At 43.5% G+C, this 20,922-nt stretch overlaps 1 protein-coding gene and 1 non-coding gene across 7 annotated transcripts in view; both read right to left on the minus strand.

The window, feature by feature from the left end:
• LOC138814961 (transmembrane protein 265) overlaps window positions 1–20,922 on the minus strand; it is a 54,637-nt gene that overhangs the window by 24,326 nt on the left and 9,389 nt on the right. For 2 of the 6 annotated variants that reach the window (XM_070004119.1, XM_070004114.1), the window contains exons 7-23: window positions 16,095–16,317; window positions 15,702–15,979; window positions 11,855–11,945; window positions 11,661–11,750; window positions 10,679–10,885; window positions 10,272–10,600; window positions 9,985–10,162; window positions 9,351–9,487; window positions 9,017–9,186; window positions 8,703–8,895; window positions 5,932–6,068; window positions 5,658–5,844; window positions 3,120–3,289; window positions 2,523–2,788; window positions 1,533–1,820; window positions 694–858; window positions 210–395 (exon numbers count right to left, since the gene is read on the minus strand). In XM_070004119.1, the coding sequence (XP_069860220.1) occupies window positions 210–395; window positions 694–858; window positions 1,533–1,820; window positions 2,523–2,788; window positions 3,120–3,289; window positions 5,658–5,844; window positions 5,932–6,068; window positions 8,703–8,895; window positions 9,017–9,186; window positions 9,351–9,487; window positions 9,985–10,162; window positions 10,272–10,600; window positions 10,679–10,885; window positions 11,661–11,750; window positions 11,855–11,945; window positions 15,702–15,979; window positions 16,095–16,317 (3,295 nt within the window). The remainder of the gene's footprint in view (window positions 1–209; window positions 396–693; window positions 859–1,532; window positions 1,821–2,522; window positions 2,789–3,119; window positions 3,290–5,657; window positions 5,845–5,931; window positions 6,069–8,702; window positions 8,896–9,016; window positions 9,187–9,350; window positions 9,488–9,984; window positions 10,163–10,271; window positions 10,601–10,678; window positions 10,886–11,660; window positions 11,751–11,854; window positions 11,946–15,701; window positions 15,980–16,094; window positions 16,318–20,922) is intronic. The other 4 variants (XM_070004115.1, XM_070004116.1, XM_070004117.1 and 1 more) reach the window with 4 other exon arrangements.
• Window positions 12,015–12,146, minus strand: LOC138815099 (small nucleolar RNA SNORA30/SNORA37 family). The gene has a single exon (XR_011368159.1). It is a non-coding gene; the product is annotated as a small nucleolar RNA SNORA30/SNORA37 family (small nucleolar RNA).

The following is a 20,922-nucleotide window of genomic DNA, read 5'->3' on the forward strand; positions in this document are numbered from 1 at the left end:
CAAGAGGAAGCTACATTGAGAGGAAGGTAGAAAAGAAACAGGAGACCCAAAGAATGGAAGAAGTCCAGGGGAAAGAAAGGGTGGCAACAGATATTAGAGATTTTGACATGGGAAAACAATACCAAGGCAAGGCTAGATGATAGCAGACCAAGGCATGCCTGGAAGGATCAAGGCCAGCAAGGGCTAAGTAGGAAGGCCAGGAGCCTCACCCTGGTTAGCAGCAAGCGGAAGGCTGAGGCCAGTAGGGGCAGGGGTGGTGCTGGGGGTCGAAGAAGGCAGCACAGAGACAGGGGTGGGGCCAGGGGTCGGGGCGACGGCCTGGATGAGGGCCACATGGGCAGGCTGGCTGATGAGGTGGTGCTGCCCCCCTGCTGACACCAGGTGCACCACATTCCCTGGGTGAAAGGAAGAGAGAAGAGAGAGAGAAGCACCTATCAGCCAGAGGAGAGCAGAGGCAGAGTAAGAGAAATAACAGAGAGTAAATTCTGAGTATGACCTTTTCCTATTTTTATCAAAAGACCCCTTCCAACCATTCTATTCCCCTTTGGCCTGCCCATTAAAAGCCAGGAAAAGAAACACAAAGTCAGGTGATTTAAAAGTGCCATGAAAAAATTTTAAAATAAAAGTAAATTTTAAAAAACAAGGACAGAGAAAAAGAAGAAATAAGCAGGACAGGGGGTGGGTTTTACCTACTTTGCAGCGGGCGGGGCTGCCCCACAGCAAGCTGGCGCACCTGGGCACCAGTCAAAGTCAGTTTGTTGCCCTGGATTTGGAAGGTGAGAGGTTTGCTTCCCCCGGCACTAGCCACTGGACGTTGTGCCAAAGAGGCCAACTGCCCAATGCTGACCACTTCACCGGCTAAAACAGAGAAGGCTTTACTGTACACAGGGCTCATCCTGGTCATACTCCTCAGATCCCCATGCACCACACACCTCTCCCTTAGTCTCCAGTTCCTCTAAACCTTTCCCATAATTTGCCATGCTCATTAAACTAAGACTGCACCCAGTATTTGTGTTTTTGATATGTTACTCTGCACATTTTCCAATCCCCCCTTGTTTCCAATAAAATATCCTTTACATTCTCTAATAGTCATATACCAGACTAAGTAAATAACCACCTCTTGCTCTACTCTACCCTTTTACCACAATTTTTCCCCCTAATTGTTTTTGCAGATTAGAGAGCAGCCCAAAGCCCCAGACTGAACCCAGGGCTCACAATACTAGGTAAGTATTCTACCACTGCACTACCTAACCAGTCCTCCAAATACTTTTCTTTTTCTCAGCTTACCACTATTTACTCATCTTTGAATTTCTCCCACTAGACTGAATTCACTGATGGTTATTACAAAGTACTTTTAAACCATATATTATATACACATACATATTATATATATATATATATATATACACATACATATTATACATATTACACACACATTTGTTGGCTAGAACTTCATGTTTCTTTTCTTCTTTAGCTCCTAGTTGTTAAGTCATCCATATCAAGTCCCTTCCCAAAGAGCCCTGGGAACTTACATGGCAGGCGAGCCTGCATTTCAGGAGACAGGATGAGACGCTGTGGTGCAGGAGTTGGAGCTGGCACTGCTGTGGTGGTAGTAGTCGCTGTGGTGATAGAGGTGGTAGTAGCAGCAACAGGAGAGAAGGTATAGCCTGGAGGTACTGTGAGGGGTTTCAGTAGGCTAGAGGAGCCTGGGGGTGGGGCTGGACTCAAACGAACTGGGGCAGGTGGAGTTGGCTTCAGGGACAGGGTTGGTGTGGGAGGCTGTGAAGTGCCACTCGAAACCCCCAGGGGAGATGGCAACACTGTAGACACAAACCAAAAACTCATCACATACATCCTCATGTCATAGCCTGGTCCCAGAAACCTCCATAATAGCCTTTACAGCCTACTGAACACTATATCATTACCCACAAATCAGCTTTGTAAACCTTTTAATTTCATTACTTTCCTTTTTGCCTTTTGTGTCAGTACTAGAGCTTGAACTCTATGGGCGCTGTCTCATAGCTTTTTCACTCAAGGCCAGTGCTCTACCACGTGAGCCACAACTCTACTTCTGGCATTCTATAGTAGTTAGTTAGATGTAAGAATCTCATGGACTTTCTTGCCCAGGCTGGCTTTGAATGGCAATCCTCAGATCTCAGATCTGAGTAGCTAGGATTACAGGTGTAAAATCACCTCAGCCAGGCATTTCTTTTTTTTTTTTTTTGCGGTTGTGGGGCTTGAACTCTGGGCCTGGGCACTTGTCCCTCAGCTCTTCAGCTCAAGGCGAGCACTCTACCACTTGAGCTACAGCGCCACTTCCGGTTTTCTAGTGGTTTATTGGAGATAGGAATCTCACAGTCTCTCCTGCCCGGGCTGGCTTTGAACCTCGATCCTCAGATCTCAGCCTCCTGAGTAGCTAGGATTACAGGCATGAGCCACCGGCGCCCGGCTAGCCAGGCATTTTACTTCTTTTCTAGTCTGAATAATTTATGACCATTAACCTTGGCCCTTTTTCAACTCACCCTGGGGGAGAGAACCACTGTTAGGCTGCAGAGGAGGCAAAAGAACAGGTCCAGGGGGCCGGGATGCAGGAACAAGTGAGGATGCAGCAGGTGAGGCAGACACCATCAATGGCGCTGGCAACACTGGAGGCGTTAGGCTAGGAGTATTTTGGGTTGAGAGCTCAGGGACTGGAGGAGGTCGGAGTGGGACAGGGCCAAGGGGCGTCCGTGGGCTGTTCACTACCACCACTGTGCGACCTTCTTGCTTAGGCACTGGCTGTAGCATCCTATGAGGAAAACAAGGGGTGGGTGGAAAGAAAGAGAGAATAAGGAACATAAAGTAGAAAGATTGCAAAGTCAGAGGGGATAAAAAGATCCAAAGGAGAAAGGGAGGAAAAAAAAGCACCCAGCCAATAGGGGAAGCAAATAAAACAAAAACTGGGGACAAACACAGGAACCCCTCCTAAAATTCTCTTCCAATTATTCTCTCCCCCAGTCTCTCCACAGTACTTTGTACTCATACCATAAACATCCTAATCTAGTCTTCAATTCTTTCCTCCTATTCCTAACCCCTCTACTTTTTCTAAGAACCCATCCCTTAATCCTTAGTACCGGTACCTGTTGACTTTCATCTTGACTGGCTTGGGCCGAGGTGGGGGGTCAGGAGCAGTAGCTACCTCTAGCAGTACCCGGCGGGAGAGGCGGTGCCGAGGCAGAAACGTATCAGACTCATACCGGGAGACACGACCCTCCAGGCCAATAAGGTCAAACCGGTCCATGTCTATCCGCTGCCCAAGGGGAAACACAAAGCACAATTGCAATGATTTCTCAGATAATGACACCAAAAGCACAGGTAGTAACAGTAACAACAACAAAACTGACAAAATGATCATCAAAACTCAAAACTTCTATGTATCAGTGGGTATTATCAAGACTAAAAATACAACCCACACAATGGGACAAGGTTATTTGCAAATCATACAATTGACTTGGTGTTAACTACCAAAGTCTGACACAAAGAACTGTAACTCATCTGTAAAAAAACAAAACAGTTTAAAAAATATAACAAAGGGCTGGGGATATGGCTTAGAGGTAGAGTGCTTGCCTAGCATGCATGAAGCCTTGAGTTCAATTCCTCAGTACCACATAAACTGAAAAAGCTTGAAGTGGCGCTGCGGCTCAAGAAGTGGTAGAGTGCTACCCTGAGCAAAAGCAGCACAGGGACAGTGCCCAGGCCCTGAGATCAAGCCCCATAACTGGCAAAAAAAACAAAACAAAACAAAACAATAGAAGTCTTAGACATGTTTCTAAACAAAGATGTAATAATTCCAATAACCACATGAAAAAGATGCTAAATACTAATATTTAGGGAAATGCAAACCAAATTGAAATAAGGCATTTTACAAATATTAATATGCTACTAAAAAAAATTCCTAGCAAAATGCAGTGGTATACATCTTTAATGCCAGAGACTCAAGTAGTAAAGATCAGGAAGATGAAAGCTCTGGACCCACACAGGCAAAAAAGTCAGACCTCATCTCAACAACTAAGACAGATATGACAGCATGCACCTTACGGTCTCAATTATATATAGGAAGCTGTAGGTAGATCTCATTTCAGAACAGCCACAGAATACAATGCCTAAGCAAACACCAACCTAAACCAAACAATGCTGGAAGCATAGCTAACATGGCAGAACACTTGACTAGCCAAGCATAATGCTAAATTCAAATACAAGCTAAAAAAAAAAATCCTTCGAAAGATTTAGAAAAATTAAAACTCCTGTAACACTGTAGCTGGAATTTAAAATATGAAGCTGCTATAAAAAATAAACACTAAAGTACCTCCTCCAGAGTGAAAAACAGCAAGGTGCTGTTGGCTCACAATTGTAATCTTAACTAGTCAGGAGGCTCAGATCTGAGGATCATGGTTTGAAACAAGCCCAGGCAGGGAAGCCTGTGAGATGCTTAACCACCAAAAAGACAAGTGAAAGAATGCTAGCCTTGAACAAAGAAACTCAGGGACTGCCTCAAGCTCTTAGTTCAAGTTCTAGGACTAGCACCAAAAAAAAGAAGTGAAAAATAGCTATTATATGATAATTACGTTTTGGCGGGACACCAGTGGCTCATGCCTGTAACCCTAGCTACTCAGGAGGCTGAGATCTGAGGATCACAGTTCAAAGCTAGCCAGGCAGAAAAGTCCACGAGACTCTTATCTCCAATAAACCACTAGAAACCGGAAGTGGCTCTGTGGCTCAAGCAGTAGAGCGCTCGCCTTGAGCTGAAGGATAGTGCCCAAGCCCAGAGTTCAAGCCCCATGATCAACCAAAAAAAAAAAAAAAAAAAAAAAAATTACATTTTGGAGCATATACTCAAAGAACAGCAGGAGCCAATAAACATAGTTGTTTATGTTCATAGCATCATTAATTGTAACCATCATTACAGTATAGTCATGCATGTCTGTAACCTTAGCACTAAGAAAGCTAAGGCAGGAAGATGTCATTTCTGTCCAGCCTAGCTACCTAATGGTAGCCAGCTGCCAGGATCGAGGTTCAAAGCCAGCCTAGTCAATAAAGTCTATGAGACTCTTATCTCCATACACCCCCCAGAAAATCGGAAGTGGCACTGTGGCTCGAGTGGTAGAGCGCTAGCTTTGAGCTGAAGAGCTGAAGGACAGTGCGCAGGCCCAGAGTTCAAGACCCAAGACTGACCAAAACAACAACAACAACAAAATCCGAGCACTGGTAGCTCAGACCTGAATATAATCTTGGCTACTCAGGAGCTTAATCTACAATTAGCCATCAATAAAGCCAGAAGTAGAGTTCTGGCTCAAGTGGTAGAGTGGTAGACTATTAGCCCTAAGCAAAAAAGCTCAAGGACAGCACCTATGCCCTGAGTGGAAGCCCTACAACTTGCACACCCCCCCCAAAAAAAAAGTTAATTTAATTCTCAAACACACTGCAGGATTTATCTTATAATCTCCATTTTGATGGGGAAGGAAACGTAGGTTAAAAAATTTGCTAAAAGTCATCTCGGAACAAAATGATGAAACTAGGAACAGCATTGAGGATGAACGTAAGGGAAGAGTATGGCTGTAGAATATTAAACTATCTAAAAGTTGGGGTAAGAACTACTAAGCTTAAAAACAACTACTTACCTCGAGTGGATGGACATCAGTGGCCCTTAGCACCAAAGAGGCGGTGCTGAAACAGATGCCTGGGGTAATGAAGGGAGAGGTAACAGGTCGAGGATCAAAAAGATTTGGATGGTTGCAGACTTTTCGCAGCTGCATCAAAATGTTGATAACGCTCATGAAATGGCCTGTGGCTAGTGTCTCCTTAGTTCTGGGGAAACAAAAATTAATCAGACATCATGACAGCCACCTGCACTCCTATTCATGGTCCTAGAGCCCATCCTCTGTTCTCCCTTACGTGGTCTGTGCCATGAAGTCATCATAGAGACATCGTTGGCGCTTGGAGAGTCGGCAGCGGATAACATGTTCATACTTTTTGGGCATCTGTTTCTCAACGTCCACTTTAACGCGGCGCAGCAAAAAAGGCCTCAAAACCTAAAAGCAAATATGAAGGAGGCTGACGGAAGGGCGGACACTAAGCCATAGCTGAGCCCTTCTAGGTGAGTCTTGGCCTGGTGATTGGTCAAGAACTGGCTTAATTCATCTGCAATCACGAAGTTATGAGGCTTATTAGTTATGAGCCACACAAAGGTAAGTAAAATGCAATCCCTTTTCAAAAGGAACTTACTGTCTGCTGAAGACTTACACAAAGATAACAGTACCATAACATACAAAAATGATACAAAGTACTGAAAGCAAACCACAAACTACACAGGAAAGATTATTTAAACTGTATTTTGAGGAGTGACTTAAGTTCCTAAGATTATGAAACGAAGCCAAGCATTGTGAACTATATGACTATAGTCTCAGATATTCAGAAAGCTGAAGCACAAGAATCACCTGAACCTAGAAGGTCAAGGACAATCTGAGCAACACAGCAAGACACAATTTCAAAAAATAAACAAGAAAGTATAAAAACAGGTGAGAACCTGAGAATAAAATTTATGCCTTGAGATGCATGTATAGCTCAGTGGTATGGGGGTTGGGGAGTTAATATGCTCATAGGGCCCATAGTGTAATCCAGAGCACCCAAACAACCAAAAGAAGTGGCCCTGATAGTGGCCTTGTACAGTTTTCAATATATACAACATAAAGGAAATGAGGGAAAAAAGGCAAATGGAGTTTAGTAATTTAGGAAGATTTCCTGGTTTCTAGCTTTTTTTTGTGTTGTTTTTAACCAAATGGTGGTACAACTAAGATGGGAGTTATAACCAGAAATAATCTGAGTAAAAAATTAATAGGTTCTAAGAATAACAGATATGTGGTTGATGACAGAATGAATTCAAGAGGAATTTTCCAATTAAAGATAGTGACTCAGCTGGGCACCAGTGCCACATGTCTATCATCCTAGCCACTTAGGAGGCTGAGATCTGAGGATCAAGTTCAATGCTAGCCAGGACAGGAAAGTCTGGGACCCTTATCTCCAATTAATCACCAGAAAACCAGAAGTGGCATTGTAAGCAAAAAAGCTCAGGGACAACACCCAGGTCTTGAATTCAAGCCCCAAGACCAAAGGAAAAAAAAAAAGACACCAACTCAAGAGTTTGATGTGGTACATACACATATAACCCCTGGTATACCAGAGGCAGAACTTTAAGTTCAAGGCCAATCTAATGAAGTTAGCAGGACCTAGTTTAAAAAAAATAATAAAAGCAATAGAACTAAGTAAACATACAGCTCAAAGAGTACAATGTTTGTTTGCTTAACAAGTCCAAAGCCCTGGATTCAATCCCTCATATAAAAGAGGGAAGAAAGAAAAAAGAGAAAGAATAAATTGATTAAAATTCAGCTCCAGGAATCTAGAAATTCAAGTGATTACAAATAAACTAAAAAGGCATTACCACACAGGCAACAATCAACAAGTATGCCTGAAACACATATATATTAAGAAAAAAAACACAGGCTGGGAATGTGTCCTAGTGGTAGAGTGCTTGCCTAGCATGCATGAAGCCATGGGTTCCATTCCTCACTACCACATAAAAAAATTTAAAAAGCCAGAAGTTGTGCTACGACTTAAGTGTTAAGAGTACTAGTCTTGAGCAAAAAAAGCTCAGAGACGGTGCCCAGGCCCTGAGTTCAAGCCCCAGGACTGGCAAAAGAAAGAAAGAAAGAAAGAGAGAAAGTGAGAAAGGAAGGAAGGAAGGAAGGAAGGAAGGAAGGAAGGAAGGAAGGAAGGAAGGAAGGAAGGGAGGAAGGAAGGAAGGAAGAAAGGAAAAGAAGAGAAAAATTTTTAAAAAGGAAAAAAAGAAAAAAACAGGGACCAGAATGCTGAAAGATACTGTTCTTTAAAAGCTTAAGAAGCTAGGGCTGGGAAGTTGGCTCAGTGGTAGAGTGCTTGCCTTGCATGCATAAGGCCCTGGGTTCGATTCCTCAGCACCACATAAGCAGAAAAAAGCCAGAAGTGGTGCTTGTGGCTCAAGTGGTAGGGTGCTAGCCTTGAGCTGAAGAGCTGAGAGGCAGTGCCCAGGCCCAGAGCTCAAGTCACACAACTAAAAAAAAAATTTTATTAAAAAGCTGAAGAAGGGGGCTGGGGAGGTGGCTCAGTGATAGAGTGCTTGCCTTGCATGCCTGAGGCCCTGGGCTCGATTCCTCAGCACCACGTAAGCAAAAAGAAAAAAAAACGGAAATGGCGCTGTGGCTCAAGTGGTAGAGTGCTAGCCTTTGGGGAAAGTTTTTCTCTCCAAAAATTTAATACACATTCTTTTTTTCTCTCTAAAGATTTAATAGACATTTTTTTTCTCCAAAGAGTTAACAGACATTATTCTTTTTTTTTTTCCTCCAAAGATTTAATAGACATTATTCTTTTTATTTTTGGTCGGTTATGGGGCCTCAACTCTGGGCCTAGGCACTGTCCCTCAGTTCTTAAGCTCAAGGCTAACATTCTACCACTGAGCCACAGCACTACCTCCAGCTTTTTCCTGGTTATGTGGTGCTGAGGAATCGAACCCAGGGCCTCATGTGTGTAAGGCAAGCACTCTACTACCACTGAGCCACCTTTCCAGCCCTAGACATTATTCTTAACTCCTTATATATATTGTCAATATCTCAAAGAACTATTGCTAGCCCTACCTTATGCAAGCGTTTGACTAGACCTTCATTATACTCTTGGCTGCCTTCAATCATGCCAGTTAGAGGGTTAGAGAACCATTCCTTGAACTCTCGATGAGACTGGAAGACATGGGGCATCAAAAAGTGCATCAAAGACCACAGTTCCATGAGGCTATTCTGCAAGGGAGTTCCTGTCAGAAGTAGACGTCTCTGGCTGAAAGAGATAAAGAGAATCAGAAAGGATGATCAGGAAGGTCCCAGCTTTAATATCTTTAATAAATTCCTCGACCCAGGAGTTGACCCTGAATTCAGGCCAGACCAAGCTTCCCACAAACCTGTTGAAGTTGAGCAGAGACTGCCAACGCTGGGACTTGAAGTTCTTTATGTTCTGAGCTTCATCCAGAATGAGATATCGCCAGTTCTTGCGGCGGAAGGCCTGGTGGTCCTGCAGCACCAGCTTGTAAGATGTAATACACACATGGAAGGCATTGGGCTTGGTCCAGCCCTGAAGTGGGGGGGGGGGGGGGGGCAGGGTGTCAAAGAAAGCAACAAACAATGGAATTAGAAAAAAATGACAAGGTTTCAACAAAAAATGTAAAGAAGCCTATCTAAAGGCCTAAAAACAAATTAGGCATCAATGTGGGGAAGTGATTACATAAAGGATCAAACCTGCCGCTTGAGCTTCCTCTCTTTTTGGGCTCCATAGTAAGTGAGGATTTTAAAGCTGGGGCACCAACGTTTCAGCTCCATCTCCCAGTTCAACATCACACTGGTGGGAACAATTATTAAATGGGGACCCCAGTTACCTGTTTAACAAAAGGAGAAGACACAATAAGGCTAAACCTTGCAATCCTGGTTCCTTAAGTATAACCCTGATGAATACCTCCTTTACTGGCCTCTGAAGAGTACTAGCACTTGCACAGTTCTTCCTGTGGAATTACTGGCCAGAGTCAATGAAGCTACAATAGATCAGTAAGGGAGAAAATATTTCACCTTTACTTTAGAATAGTCTTGGGCCTTGAATTCAGAGCCTGGATGCTGTCTGAGCTCTTTTGTGCTCAAGAATAGTGCTCTATTATTTGAGCCCAGCTCCACTTCCGGCTTTTTGGTGTTTAATTCAAGAGTCTCAAAGACTTTTCTGCCAGCTTGGCTTTGATCTTCAGATCTTAGCCTCCTCAACAGCTAGGATTACAGGCATGAGCCACTGGATCCACCTACTTCACCTTCTTGCAGCTGAATCACCACTAAACAAGTTTGCCAGGGAATTGGCCAAGAGGCCCCAAGAAGGGCCCTGCCTATTCACCTTTCTCATAAGCCAAGTGCGCAAGCAAGGAGATGGTCTGGATTGTCTTCCCCAGCCCCATCTCATCAGCAAGAATGCCATTGAGTTTCTTCTCATACATAGTAACTAGCCAGTCGAGTCCAATGTGTTGGTATTCCCGGAGCTGGCCCCGTAGTAATAGGGGGATGGGAGTTTTCACCTGACGAGGAAAAAAAAAAAGAGGTTATTACCACATTGAACTGAGGCATCTGTCACTAGAAACAGTAAAGTCAAGATACGAAAAAGCAGACATTGAAGCATTGGGATACCTGGGTAGTGGCCAAGGTGTAACCCTTGGGCTGGAGACTTTCAGCTGCTGCAGCGATGTCAGTAATTTCTTTCTTAGGGCCTAGAGTAGTGGTAGGCCCTGGAGTGGGAGGCCCACTACCTCCATCTGCCTCACTTTGTTCTTCATCCCGGGCAAGCAAGTACTCCACCCCAAAATCATCATCTTCCTCCTCCTCTTCATCTACTTGGCTCTGTGACTGTGCATCTTCAGACTCATCAGACTCAGATTCTTCTGATTCGGAACTTCTGCTCGTTTCTTCCTCCTCTGAATGCTCATCTTCTTCATCCTCACTCTGCTCCTCATCAGAGTCTAAATCACAAGATCAAAGTTCAGAACTTGTTCCTCAAACACCTGTCCTCCCCACTTCTCTCAGAACTACACATTCACCTGATTGACTGCTACTATCCTCTTGATCCTCTTGAGCTGCCTCTTCAGTTTCTGTCGCCTCCTCTGGTTCACAGTCAGAACTGTTAGTGTCAACCTCTTCATCTTCATCTTCCTCATCCTCATCGCTACTCCCAGAGCCTGGAGCAGAGGCATCAGAGGCATAGGCTCCTGCATACTGTTGTAGTAGCTCTTCCATAGATAGCTCACCTGGTGGGGAAATGAATGGTAAGCTTTTGGTGGCTATAAGGAATTTTAGGTGGTATCAGTTCATATTACTAGCTATTTGTTAGATATTACCAGGTGAAAGTTTAATGAAAAACTGTAGTTTACTTTCAGTACCCATTACCAAATCCAAGCCAAAAAAACCTAGGCTACAACCGTGGGAGGAGCTGCCTTCTTCCTGGAAGGACATTACCTGGTAGACTCTTTTAAGATTTAGGTCAAGGGCTGGGAATGTGGCTTAGCGGTAGAGTGCTTGCCTAGCATGCATCAAGCCCTGGGTTCCATTTCTCATTACCAGATAAACAGGAAAAGCCAGAAGTGGCGCTGTGGCTCAAGTTAGAGTGCTAGCCTTGAGCAAAAGCAGCTCAGGGACAGTACCCAGGCCCCGAGTTCAAGCCCCAGCACTGGCAAAAAAAAAAAAAAAGAGAGAGAGATAAAGAGAGAGAGAAAGAGAGAGATTGATTTAGGTTAAATACTGTCAGGGTCTTATTAGAGATTCCTTGTATAAATATCCATATAACTTTGTTCAAATTTCCATCATACACTCTCATCATTTTGTACTTAGAAGTTCCTAAGAAACTTATTCCTTATAAGTCTATCACTGTCAGCTTTATCTTTGTCATTAGAGCTAAAGTTGTACAAGGAAGATACAGAGTACCCAGTCAAGCTGGAGGACTAGACAGTATTATCTCTTTATCCCCAATGTTTTCCACAGTGGAATTCTAAGTAGATGCTCAGCAAAACATCCGGTGAATATCACCTTCTCGAGCCAATTCGCTCAGTTCCATGGCATGATCCACCTCCCCTTCCAACTGCTCCTCAGCTGCTATGGTATCCTCTTCATCTTCCGCTAGAAAGAGAATGAAGTAATATAAATGGAGAGTGAGATATAAGACATAATCTAATACAAATAGGTGAAAAAGCTCTAAACAGGATAAAGAGAACAAGCCTAACCTTCATCCTCATTGGCAGTAAACTCTTCATCATCTTCCTCTGGATGCCAAGGCTGTTTGTTGCACTGTGTGACTGAAGGTGAGGGCTTTACCTGTGAACAAGGTATGAAAAGTTAGAGCAACAGAAGGAAGACATATGCTAAAGAAGACATGAGAAAATTCTCTGTCCCGTTGAGTGACAGCTGCCACTGGCACAATACCAGGGCAAGGATGCAATCAAGGATGATTTTCTTTCAGCACCAGCTACCAAATCCTAACCCCACTTCCTAGAGGAGGATCTGTGAAAGTGCTATGTAATTAAAGCGCCCCCGCCCCGCCCCAACCCAGACACATGGACCAAAGGTCTAGAAGAGATTTTGAAGTAATCATCCCAGATCCCTAATTATAATCCAATAAAATATTAAGGATATTTTACAGAACAGGAAAATAAGACCAAGAGAAACTCACATAGCAGCGTCAGGCACCGTGGCTTACACATACAATCCTAGCTACTCAGAAGGCTGAGATCTGAGGATCGTGGTTCAAAGCCAGCCCAGGCAGGTAAGTCCGTGAGACTCTTATCTCCAATAAACCACTCAGAAAACCAGAAGTAGCACTGTGGCTCAAGTGGTAGAGCACTAGCCTTGAACTGAAGAGCTGAGGGACAGTGCTCAGGCCCACAGTTCAAGCCCCAAAACCGATCTCCCCCCAAAAAGAAGAACAAAAAAAAAGCACATAACAAACTAAAAAGTAAACTCTTGGGCTGGGAATGTGGCCGAGGGGTAGAGTACTTGTGTAGCATGCATAGAAGTTTCAGGTTCAACTCCTCAGTACCACATAAACGGATAAAGCTGGAAATATTGCTATGGCTCAAGTTGTAGAGTGCTAGTTTTGAGCAAAAGCTCAGGGACAGTGCCCAGGCCCTGAGTTTAAGCCCCAGCACTGGCATGTAGATATGTATATATATCTATAACTAAGTATTTATATGGTTAAACATAGAACATGAGGCTGGGAAGGGTAGTTCGGAAGGTAGCTGGGAAGGTAGAGTGCTTGCCTCGCAGGCATGAGGCCCTGGGTTCAATTCCTCAGCACCACATAAACAGAAAAAGCTGGAAATGGTGCTGTAGCTCAAGTAGTAGAGTGTTAGCCTTGAGCTGAAGAGCTCAGGGACAGTGCCCAGGCCCAGAGTTCAAGCCCCATGACCAACCTCCCCCCCAAAAAACAAAAAAACATAGAACATGAATCAAACTAAGGGACTACTCAGAGGGAGGGGAGAAAGGAAAAGAAACAAGGTGAGTAATACATGACAAGTATGAGGGCAACATAAACTCAGTAAAAGCTTTTGATTAGTAGGGGGATAGGAGGTGTGAAAAGAAAAGTTGACTGTCAGTAGGTACTAGAAAGTTGGGCTCTGAGAATGATGAAAGTGGTTAAATACTGCCAAAATAGATTTGTAACTATGAAAATTGAACAATGAATTCATTTGAAGACTTAGGGTGGGGGAGAAGCATGGAGAATAAAAGTTGAGAGTAAGATTGATGGGAATATAGTGTGAACATGTGTGGAAATGTAACAAAATCACCACCCTATGTAACTAATACAAAAGAAAAAAAAAATGCCAGGTGCTGGTGGCTCACACCTGTAATCCTAGTTATTCAGGAGGCTGAGATCTGAAGATCAGTTTGAAGACAGGATGAACAAAGACTATAAGACTCTGTATCCAATTAGCAAAATGCTGAACTGCAGCTGTGATTCAAGTGGTAGAGCATCAGACCTGAGCCAAAAAACCACATAAGAGCTAGGTGCCAGTGGATCACACCTGTAATCCTAGCTACACGTGCATACATACACACACACAACCCTCTACCATAGCATCAGAAACCCTGCCAAATCAAAGGCTGGAACTTGCCACAAACCCATTTCTCCCAGCTATTATTCCAAAATGATAGAACAACTTTCCTTAACTATAAGAATTATAACAGGGGCTGGGAAGGTGGTTCAGTGGTAGAGCACTTGCCTTGCATGCATGAGGCCCTGGGTTCGATTCCTCAGCACCACATAAGCAAAAAGAAAAAAGCCAGAAGTGGCGCTGTGGCTCAAGTGGTAGAGCGCTAGCCTTGAGCTGAAGAGCTGAGGGACAGCACCCAGGCCCAGAGTTCAGGCCCCACAACTGGACCCAAAAAAAAAAAAAAAAATTATCTGCTAAGAATTATAACAAGCAGGGCACCGGTGGCTCACACCTGTAATCCTAGCTACTCAGGAGGCTGAGATCTGAGGCTCTCAGTTCAAAGACAGCCTAGGCAGGAAGTCAATGAGACTCTTATCTCCAATAAACTACTCGAAAAATGAAAGTGGCGCTGTGGCTCAAGCGGTAAGGGCGCTTGCCTTGAGCGCCTAAGCCCAGAGTTCAAGCCCCACGACTTGTTATTATTATAACAAAACTGGGCACTGGTGGCTCACACCTGTAAACCTAGCTACTCAGGAGGCTAAGATCTGAAGATGATGGTTCAAAGCTAGCCTGGGAAGGAAAGTCTGTAAGACTCTTTCCTTCAATTACCCACCAGGAACCAAAAGTGAAGCTGTGGCTCAAAGTGGTAGAGTACTAGCCTTGAGTGAAAAAACTCAGGGACAGTGCCTAGACCCTGAGTTCAAGCCCCATAACCAACCAAAAAAGAAGAACTATTTAACAACAAAAACAATCACCAATAAACAGCAAGAAACCTTCTCTTCTATTTTTACTTTAGTTCCTTCTAAAATATTACTGTACCTGGTGCCAATGGTTCATGCCTGTAATCCTAGCTACTCATGAGTATGAGATCTGAGGATCTCAGTTCAAAGACAGCCTAGGCAGGAAGTCAATGAGACTCTTATCTCCAATTAACCACCAAAAAGCTACAAGTAGAGGTGTAGTACAAGTGATAGAGTGCCTGCGTTGAGGAAAAAGCCAAGCAAGAGTGCAAGGAGCTGAGTTCCAATCTCATGAATGAATGAATGGGTTGGGCACCGATGGCTCATGCCCATTAGCTACTCAGGAGACTGAGATCTGAAGATTGTAGTTCAAAGCCAGCATAGGTAGGAAAATCCATGAAATTCTTATCTCCTTAATTAAGTACCAAAATAGCCCTAAGTGAAACCTATGGCTGAAGTGGTGCTACAGCCTTGTGCAAAAAAGGTCAGGGAAGGGCTGGGAATGTGCCTTAGTGGTAGAATGCTTGCCTAGCATGCATGAAGCCCTGGGTTCAATTCCTTAGTACCACATAAACAGAAAAAGCCAGAAGTGGGTCTGTGGTTCAAGTGGTAGAGTGCTAACCTTAAGCAAAAAGCAGCTCAGGAACAGTGCCCAAGCCCTGAGTTCAAGCCCCAGGTCAAGCAAAAAAAAAAAAAAAGAAAAAATAAATAAATAAAATATACATCTCCATGTTTCTGAAATATGCTTCTTTACAAGTTAGAGATGCCTTTATTTCTACTTGTAATTTTTATCAGAGATAGGTACAGAATGTTATAAAAATCTTTTTCACTGTTTTTTGGAGTGTTGGTACTAGAGCTTGAACTCAAGGCCTCACGGTCTCACTTTGACTGGTGTTCTACCATTTGAGCCACATCTCCACTTCACAAAAAAATGTCTTTGAAGACATCCAACAAGGCAATAGGAAGATGATAATGTAGTTATTAATTTTAATCTAGTACAGTAGCTAAATATTAATATTTTAATGCATTAAAGTAGCTTAGTGAGTATTGAGCTCTTCTTACATTTCTGGAATAAACTGTAGGGAAAAAAAAAACCCACAGTAAGCCCAGGACTCAGACTAGTACCTCTCTCTCTATACTCCCACTCTGAGCCTTCCTCCCTCCATGTCTTCTACCTATACCTCCACCACCTGAGAGGGATCCTCTTCAGCACATTCTTCAGGTCCATCTCGGGTATCACTATCATGAGATGAGGGGGTTTGAGAGGGACTGGAAGGCTCTTCCAGAAGCTGAGGTGGGAGGGAACGAAGCAGCTCTTCCAATGGCAGTTCTCCCTCACGTCGAAGCAGCTCAATCTCACGTCTCTGTGTCTCTGCATCATTGCCTTCCTGCTGTTCTTCAACCTCAATAGTCTCCTCATCATCCTCTTCCTCCTCCTCTTGGGGTTGGAAGTCCCCATCTATAGCAGGAGAACAAGGTCACAAAGTCCACGGGCCCTGCAAGCCACAGGGTGGGTTTTTCAGCTCAGGAAAGGGTACATGGGGAAGAGTAACAGGACCAGAGATAACACACACCTTCATCATCCAGCCGGGAAGCAGGGGGCGGAGGACTAGAGGCAGCTGAGGAAGAACCAAGGCAAGGGGAGGAACCAGCTTTGCTGGAAGCTAGTGGCTGGTTGAGGCTCTGAGACAGTAGATCAGAGTACTTTTCAGTTTGTCCCACAATGAAGTCTAGGTGCAGGTCCAAAGCTTTTTTGCGCTTTTCTTCAAGCCGGGACTGCTGCTTGAATTGCACAACCTGCAATAACCATGAAACAGACCAGTCACCAACAAACCCCCTAATTTTTATACTTTTACCCAACACTGAAAGTGGCTCTAGCCAGGCCACAAACCATTTAGGAGAATTAAAAAAAAAAATCTTAAGGTTGTTTTTAAGGAGCTCATCATTTTAGAATATGTCTGAGGAAAACAGAAAGGGAACAACACATCAAACAGCTATAGATGATTTGCAAATTATCTGAAGCAACAGATGTAGTCCACTAATAAAGCACTTGCCTTGCATGCTTAAGGCTGAGTTCAGTCCCTACTTAACACACACACACAAAAAGTGGGCTTATCTAGATCCTTTCAAGTTTGTTAGGTTAAGTAATTGGCAGTATTTTTACAGTAAATTCATGGAAGTTACTTGTTTTACTGTTTATAACACTACTACTCAATTTTGGCATACATAACTCCTAACATGCATATAAGGCTGACCAGATATGATATGAATGCTAGTTTATACAATTCTTTTCTTTTCTTTTTTGTTTGTCAGTACTGAAGCTTGAACTCTGGGGCTAGGCACTGTCCCTGCACTCTTCAGCTCAAAGCAAGCACTCTACTACCTGAGCCAGAGTGTCACTTCCAGTTTTCTGGTGGTTAAATGGAGATAAACAGTCCCATAGATTTTCCTGCTCAGGCTGGCTCTGAACCACGATTCTCAGATTTCAGCATCCTGAGTAGCTAGGATTACACTGGCACCCAGCCATACAATTATTTTCTCTAGTCTTATTTTTTTATTGAGTCTTTTTTTGTTTGTTTGCTTCAGATACTTTTATGAAGTCAAAATAAAAGCCTCAACAAAACATAAAATTCTTATTAAAAAGCTTAGAGCCAGCCAGGCGCCAGTGGCTCACGTCTGTAACCCTAGCTACTCAAGAGGCTGAGCTCTGAGGATCGTGGTTCAAAGCCAGCTGGGGCAGGAAAGTCCGTGAGACTCTTATCTCCAATTAACCACCAGAAAGTGGTGGTGTGGCTCAAGTGTTAAGAGTGCTCACCTTGAGCAGAAAAGCTTAGAGATAATACCCAGGCCCAGAATTCAAGCCCCATGACTAAAAAAAAAAAAAGCTCAGGGGCTGGATCCTGATGGCTCACACCTGTAATCCTATTCAGGAGACTGAGATCTGAGGATCATGAAATTCTTTTTGTTTTTTTTTGGTCTGGTGGTGGGGCCTGAACTCTGGGCCTGGGCGCTGTCCTCAGCTCTTCAGCTCAAGGCTAGCGCTCTACCACTTGAGCCACAGCGCCACTTCCGGCTTTTTTCTTTTTGCTTATGTGGTGCTGAGGAATCGAACCCAGGGCCTCGAGCATGCAAGGCAAACGCTCTACCACTGAGCCACCTTCCCAGCCCCTGAGGATCATGAAATTCTTATGTCCAATTAACCACTTAAAAACTGAAAGTGGTTGCTGTGCCTCAAAGTGGTAGAGCATTAGTCTTGAGTAGAAAAGTTCAAGGACAGGGCCCTAAGTTCAAGCCCCACAATTAGATAACTTAGATAGAGAGAGAAAATGTCAATACTCCTAAAAGTAATCTACAGATTCAAGGAAATACTAATCAAAATCTCAATGTCAATTCTTCATAGAAATAGGAAAAATCCAAAAAATTATATAGAAGCATTAATAGCAAAAGCAATTCTGGGTAAAAAGAACAATGCTGGAAGCATCATAATGATCAAACTTCAAATTATACTATATGGCCATAGTAACATAAAAACAGACCTGGGAATGAAATTACACAACTGTATGATCTAATTTTCAACAAAAGAGCCAAAAACACACTGGAGGAAAGTCTCTAGTTATCACCTGCAGGAGACTGAAAATTGACCCTTATGTGTCACTCTGCACAAAAACCAACTCCAAAAAATCAAAATACTCAAAGTAAGACCAGAAACTTTATATCTAATACAAGAAAACAAGAAAAACCCTGGAAGTTATGGATTCAGGTAATTTTAACAGAACTCTAATTGCCCAGAAAATAAAAACAAGAATTGACAAATGACAGTGTGCTTGTGGCTCACACCAATAACCCTAGCTACTCAGGAGGCTAAAATCTGACGATCATGGTACAAAGCCAGGCTGAGCAAGGAAAGTTCAAGCCCCACAACTGACCACCCCCACACACACAAAAAAAATAATAAAGAAAATACAGAATTAAATGTCAGTGATTCATGCTTGTTATCCTAGCTACTCTGGAGGCTGAGATTCGAGGATCATGATTTGAAGCCACTCTGGGCAGGTAAGTCTGAGAAACTATTTTATCTCCCATTTATCAGCAAAAATCAGAAGTAGAGGTGTGGCTCAAGTGGTAGAGAGCCAGGCTTAAAAGGAAAAGTATAGGGCTGGCAAAGTGGCTCAGTGGTAGAGTGCTTGCCTTGCATGCATGAGGCCCTGGGTTCAATTCCTCAGCACCACATAAGCAGAAAAAGCCAAAAGTGGCACTGTGGCTCAAGTGGTAGAGCATTAGCCTTGAGCTGAAGAGCTGAGGGACAGCACCTAGGCCCAGAGTTCAGGCCCCACAACCGACCAAAAAAAAAAAAAAAAAAGAAAAAAAAAGGAAAAGTATAGTAAAATTCTATCTTACCTGTCAGAATGGCAATCATCAAGAAAACAAACAATAAGCATTGATGGCTCACTCCTGTAATCCTACCTATTCAGGAGGCTGAGATCTGAGGATTGTGGTTCAATGCCAGCCTGACCACGAAAGTCTAAGGGACTCATATCTCTGTTAGCCACCCAAAAACTTAGGAACAGCACCCAGACCCTGCTGAGTTCAAGCCCCAGGAGCAGCAAACACTGTGGGGGGGGGGGGGGGGAGGAGAAGAAAGAAAGAAAAAAGAAAAAAAAAGAAGCCGGGCATTGGTGGATCTCACCTATAATCCTATAATCCTAGCTACTCAGGAGGCTGAGATCTGAGAATCTTGGTTCAAAGCTAACCAGTTCAAAGCCAGCCTGGGTAGGAAAGTCCATGAGACTTATCTCTAATAAACCACTCAGAAAACGGGAAGTGACACTGTGGCAAAAATGGTAGAGTCCTAGCCTTGAGCTGAAGAGCTGAGACAGTGCCCAGGCCCAGAGTTCAAGCCTCACCACCAAACAAAAAAGAGAGAGAGAGAGAGAGAGAGAGAGAAGAAAACAAACGCTAGTGAGGATTCAGAGGGAAAAAAAGGAATTGTCATACATTACTGATGGGAATGTAAACTAGAGCAACCACTGTAGAAATCCATGTGGAAGGGAAAGTGTGGCTCAGTGGTAGAGCGCTTGCCTTGCATGCTTGAGGCCCTGGCTTCGATTCCTCAGCACCACATAAGCAAAAAGAAAAAAGCAGGAAGTGGCTCTGTGGCTCTAGTGGTAGAGCGCTAGTCTTGAGCTGAAGAGCTGAGGGACAGCGCCCAGACCCAGAGTTCAGGCCCCACAACCAGACCCCCCCCCTCAAAAAAAAAAGAAATCCATGTGGAAGTTCTTCAAATGATAAAATTAGACCTTGCCTATGACACTATGACACTATCATACAACCATGGGGCATATATTTGAAGGAGTACAAATCAATGTTCATGTTTATTGCAACACTGTTCACAATAAACAATAAAATCAACTAAGGTATCCAACAACAGATAAATAAAGAAGATATGGTACATATATACCGTGAAATATTACACAGTCATCAAGAAAAATGAAATCATGTAATCTGGAGGAAAATGGATGGAATTGGTAAGCATATGGACAGGGAATATATGAATAGCCAATTATCATGTTTACACTCATGTGTGGAAGCTAGACCTAAAAGAAACATGTTCATGGACATGTAATATGTATAATCCTACATAATATATACACATACACACATATATAAAGGACATGATTATAGGAGTATGTAGGAATATGAAGCAGAGAGGGGAAAAAAAGATGGAGGGTAAACAGTAACAGTGCAAGTATCTATGTATTAAAACACCATAAAGGAACAGATTGCTTAAGCCAGGGGCCAGTGGATCACACCTGTACTCCTAGCTACTCAGGAGGTTGAGATCTGAGGATTGCTGTTCGAAATCAGCCTGGGCAGGAAAGCCTGTGAACCTATTATCTCCACTAAAGTATCCAAACAAAGCTCAAATGGTAGAATGCTAGCCTTTACCAACGTAAACTCTGATACCCAGGCCCTGAATACAAGCCCCAGGAGTGGCACCAAAAAAACTAGATTGCTTAGCTTAAAAAAAAAGAAAAAGAAAAAGAAAAAAATGCTGGGCGCCAGTGGCTCATGCCTATAATCCTAGCTACTCAGGAGGCTGAGATCTGAGGATGCCAGTTCAAAGCCAGCCCAGGCAGGTAAGTCCGTGAGACTCTTATCTCCAATTAACCACCAGAAAACCAGAAGTGCCGCTATGGCTCAAGTGGTAGAGTGCTCACCTTGAGCTGATGAGCTGAAGGACAGTGCCCAGGCCCAGAGTTCAAGGCCCAGGACAAAAAAAAAAGCAGGGCTGGGCCTGCCTTAGTAGTAGAGTGCTTGCCTAGCATGCATGACGCCCTGGGTTCAATTCTTCAGTACCACATAAACAGAAAAAGCCAGAAGTGTGGCTGAAGTGGTAGACTG

The sequence above is a fragment of the Dipodomys merriami genome, unplaced genomic scaffold (genome assembly GCF_024711535.1).
Source record: "Dipodomys merriami isolate MVZ:Mamm:240054 unplaced genomic scaffold, mDipMer1.0.p SCAF_62, whole genome shotgun sequence".
Taxonomy (NCBI): domain Eukaryota; kingdom Metazoa; phylum Chordata; class Mammalia; order Rodentia; family Heteromyidae; genus Dipodomys; species Dipodomys merriami.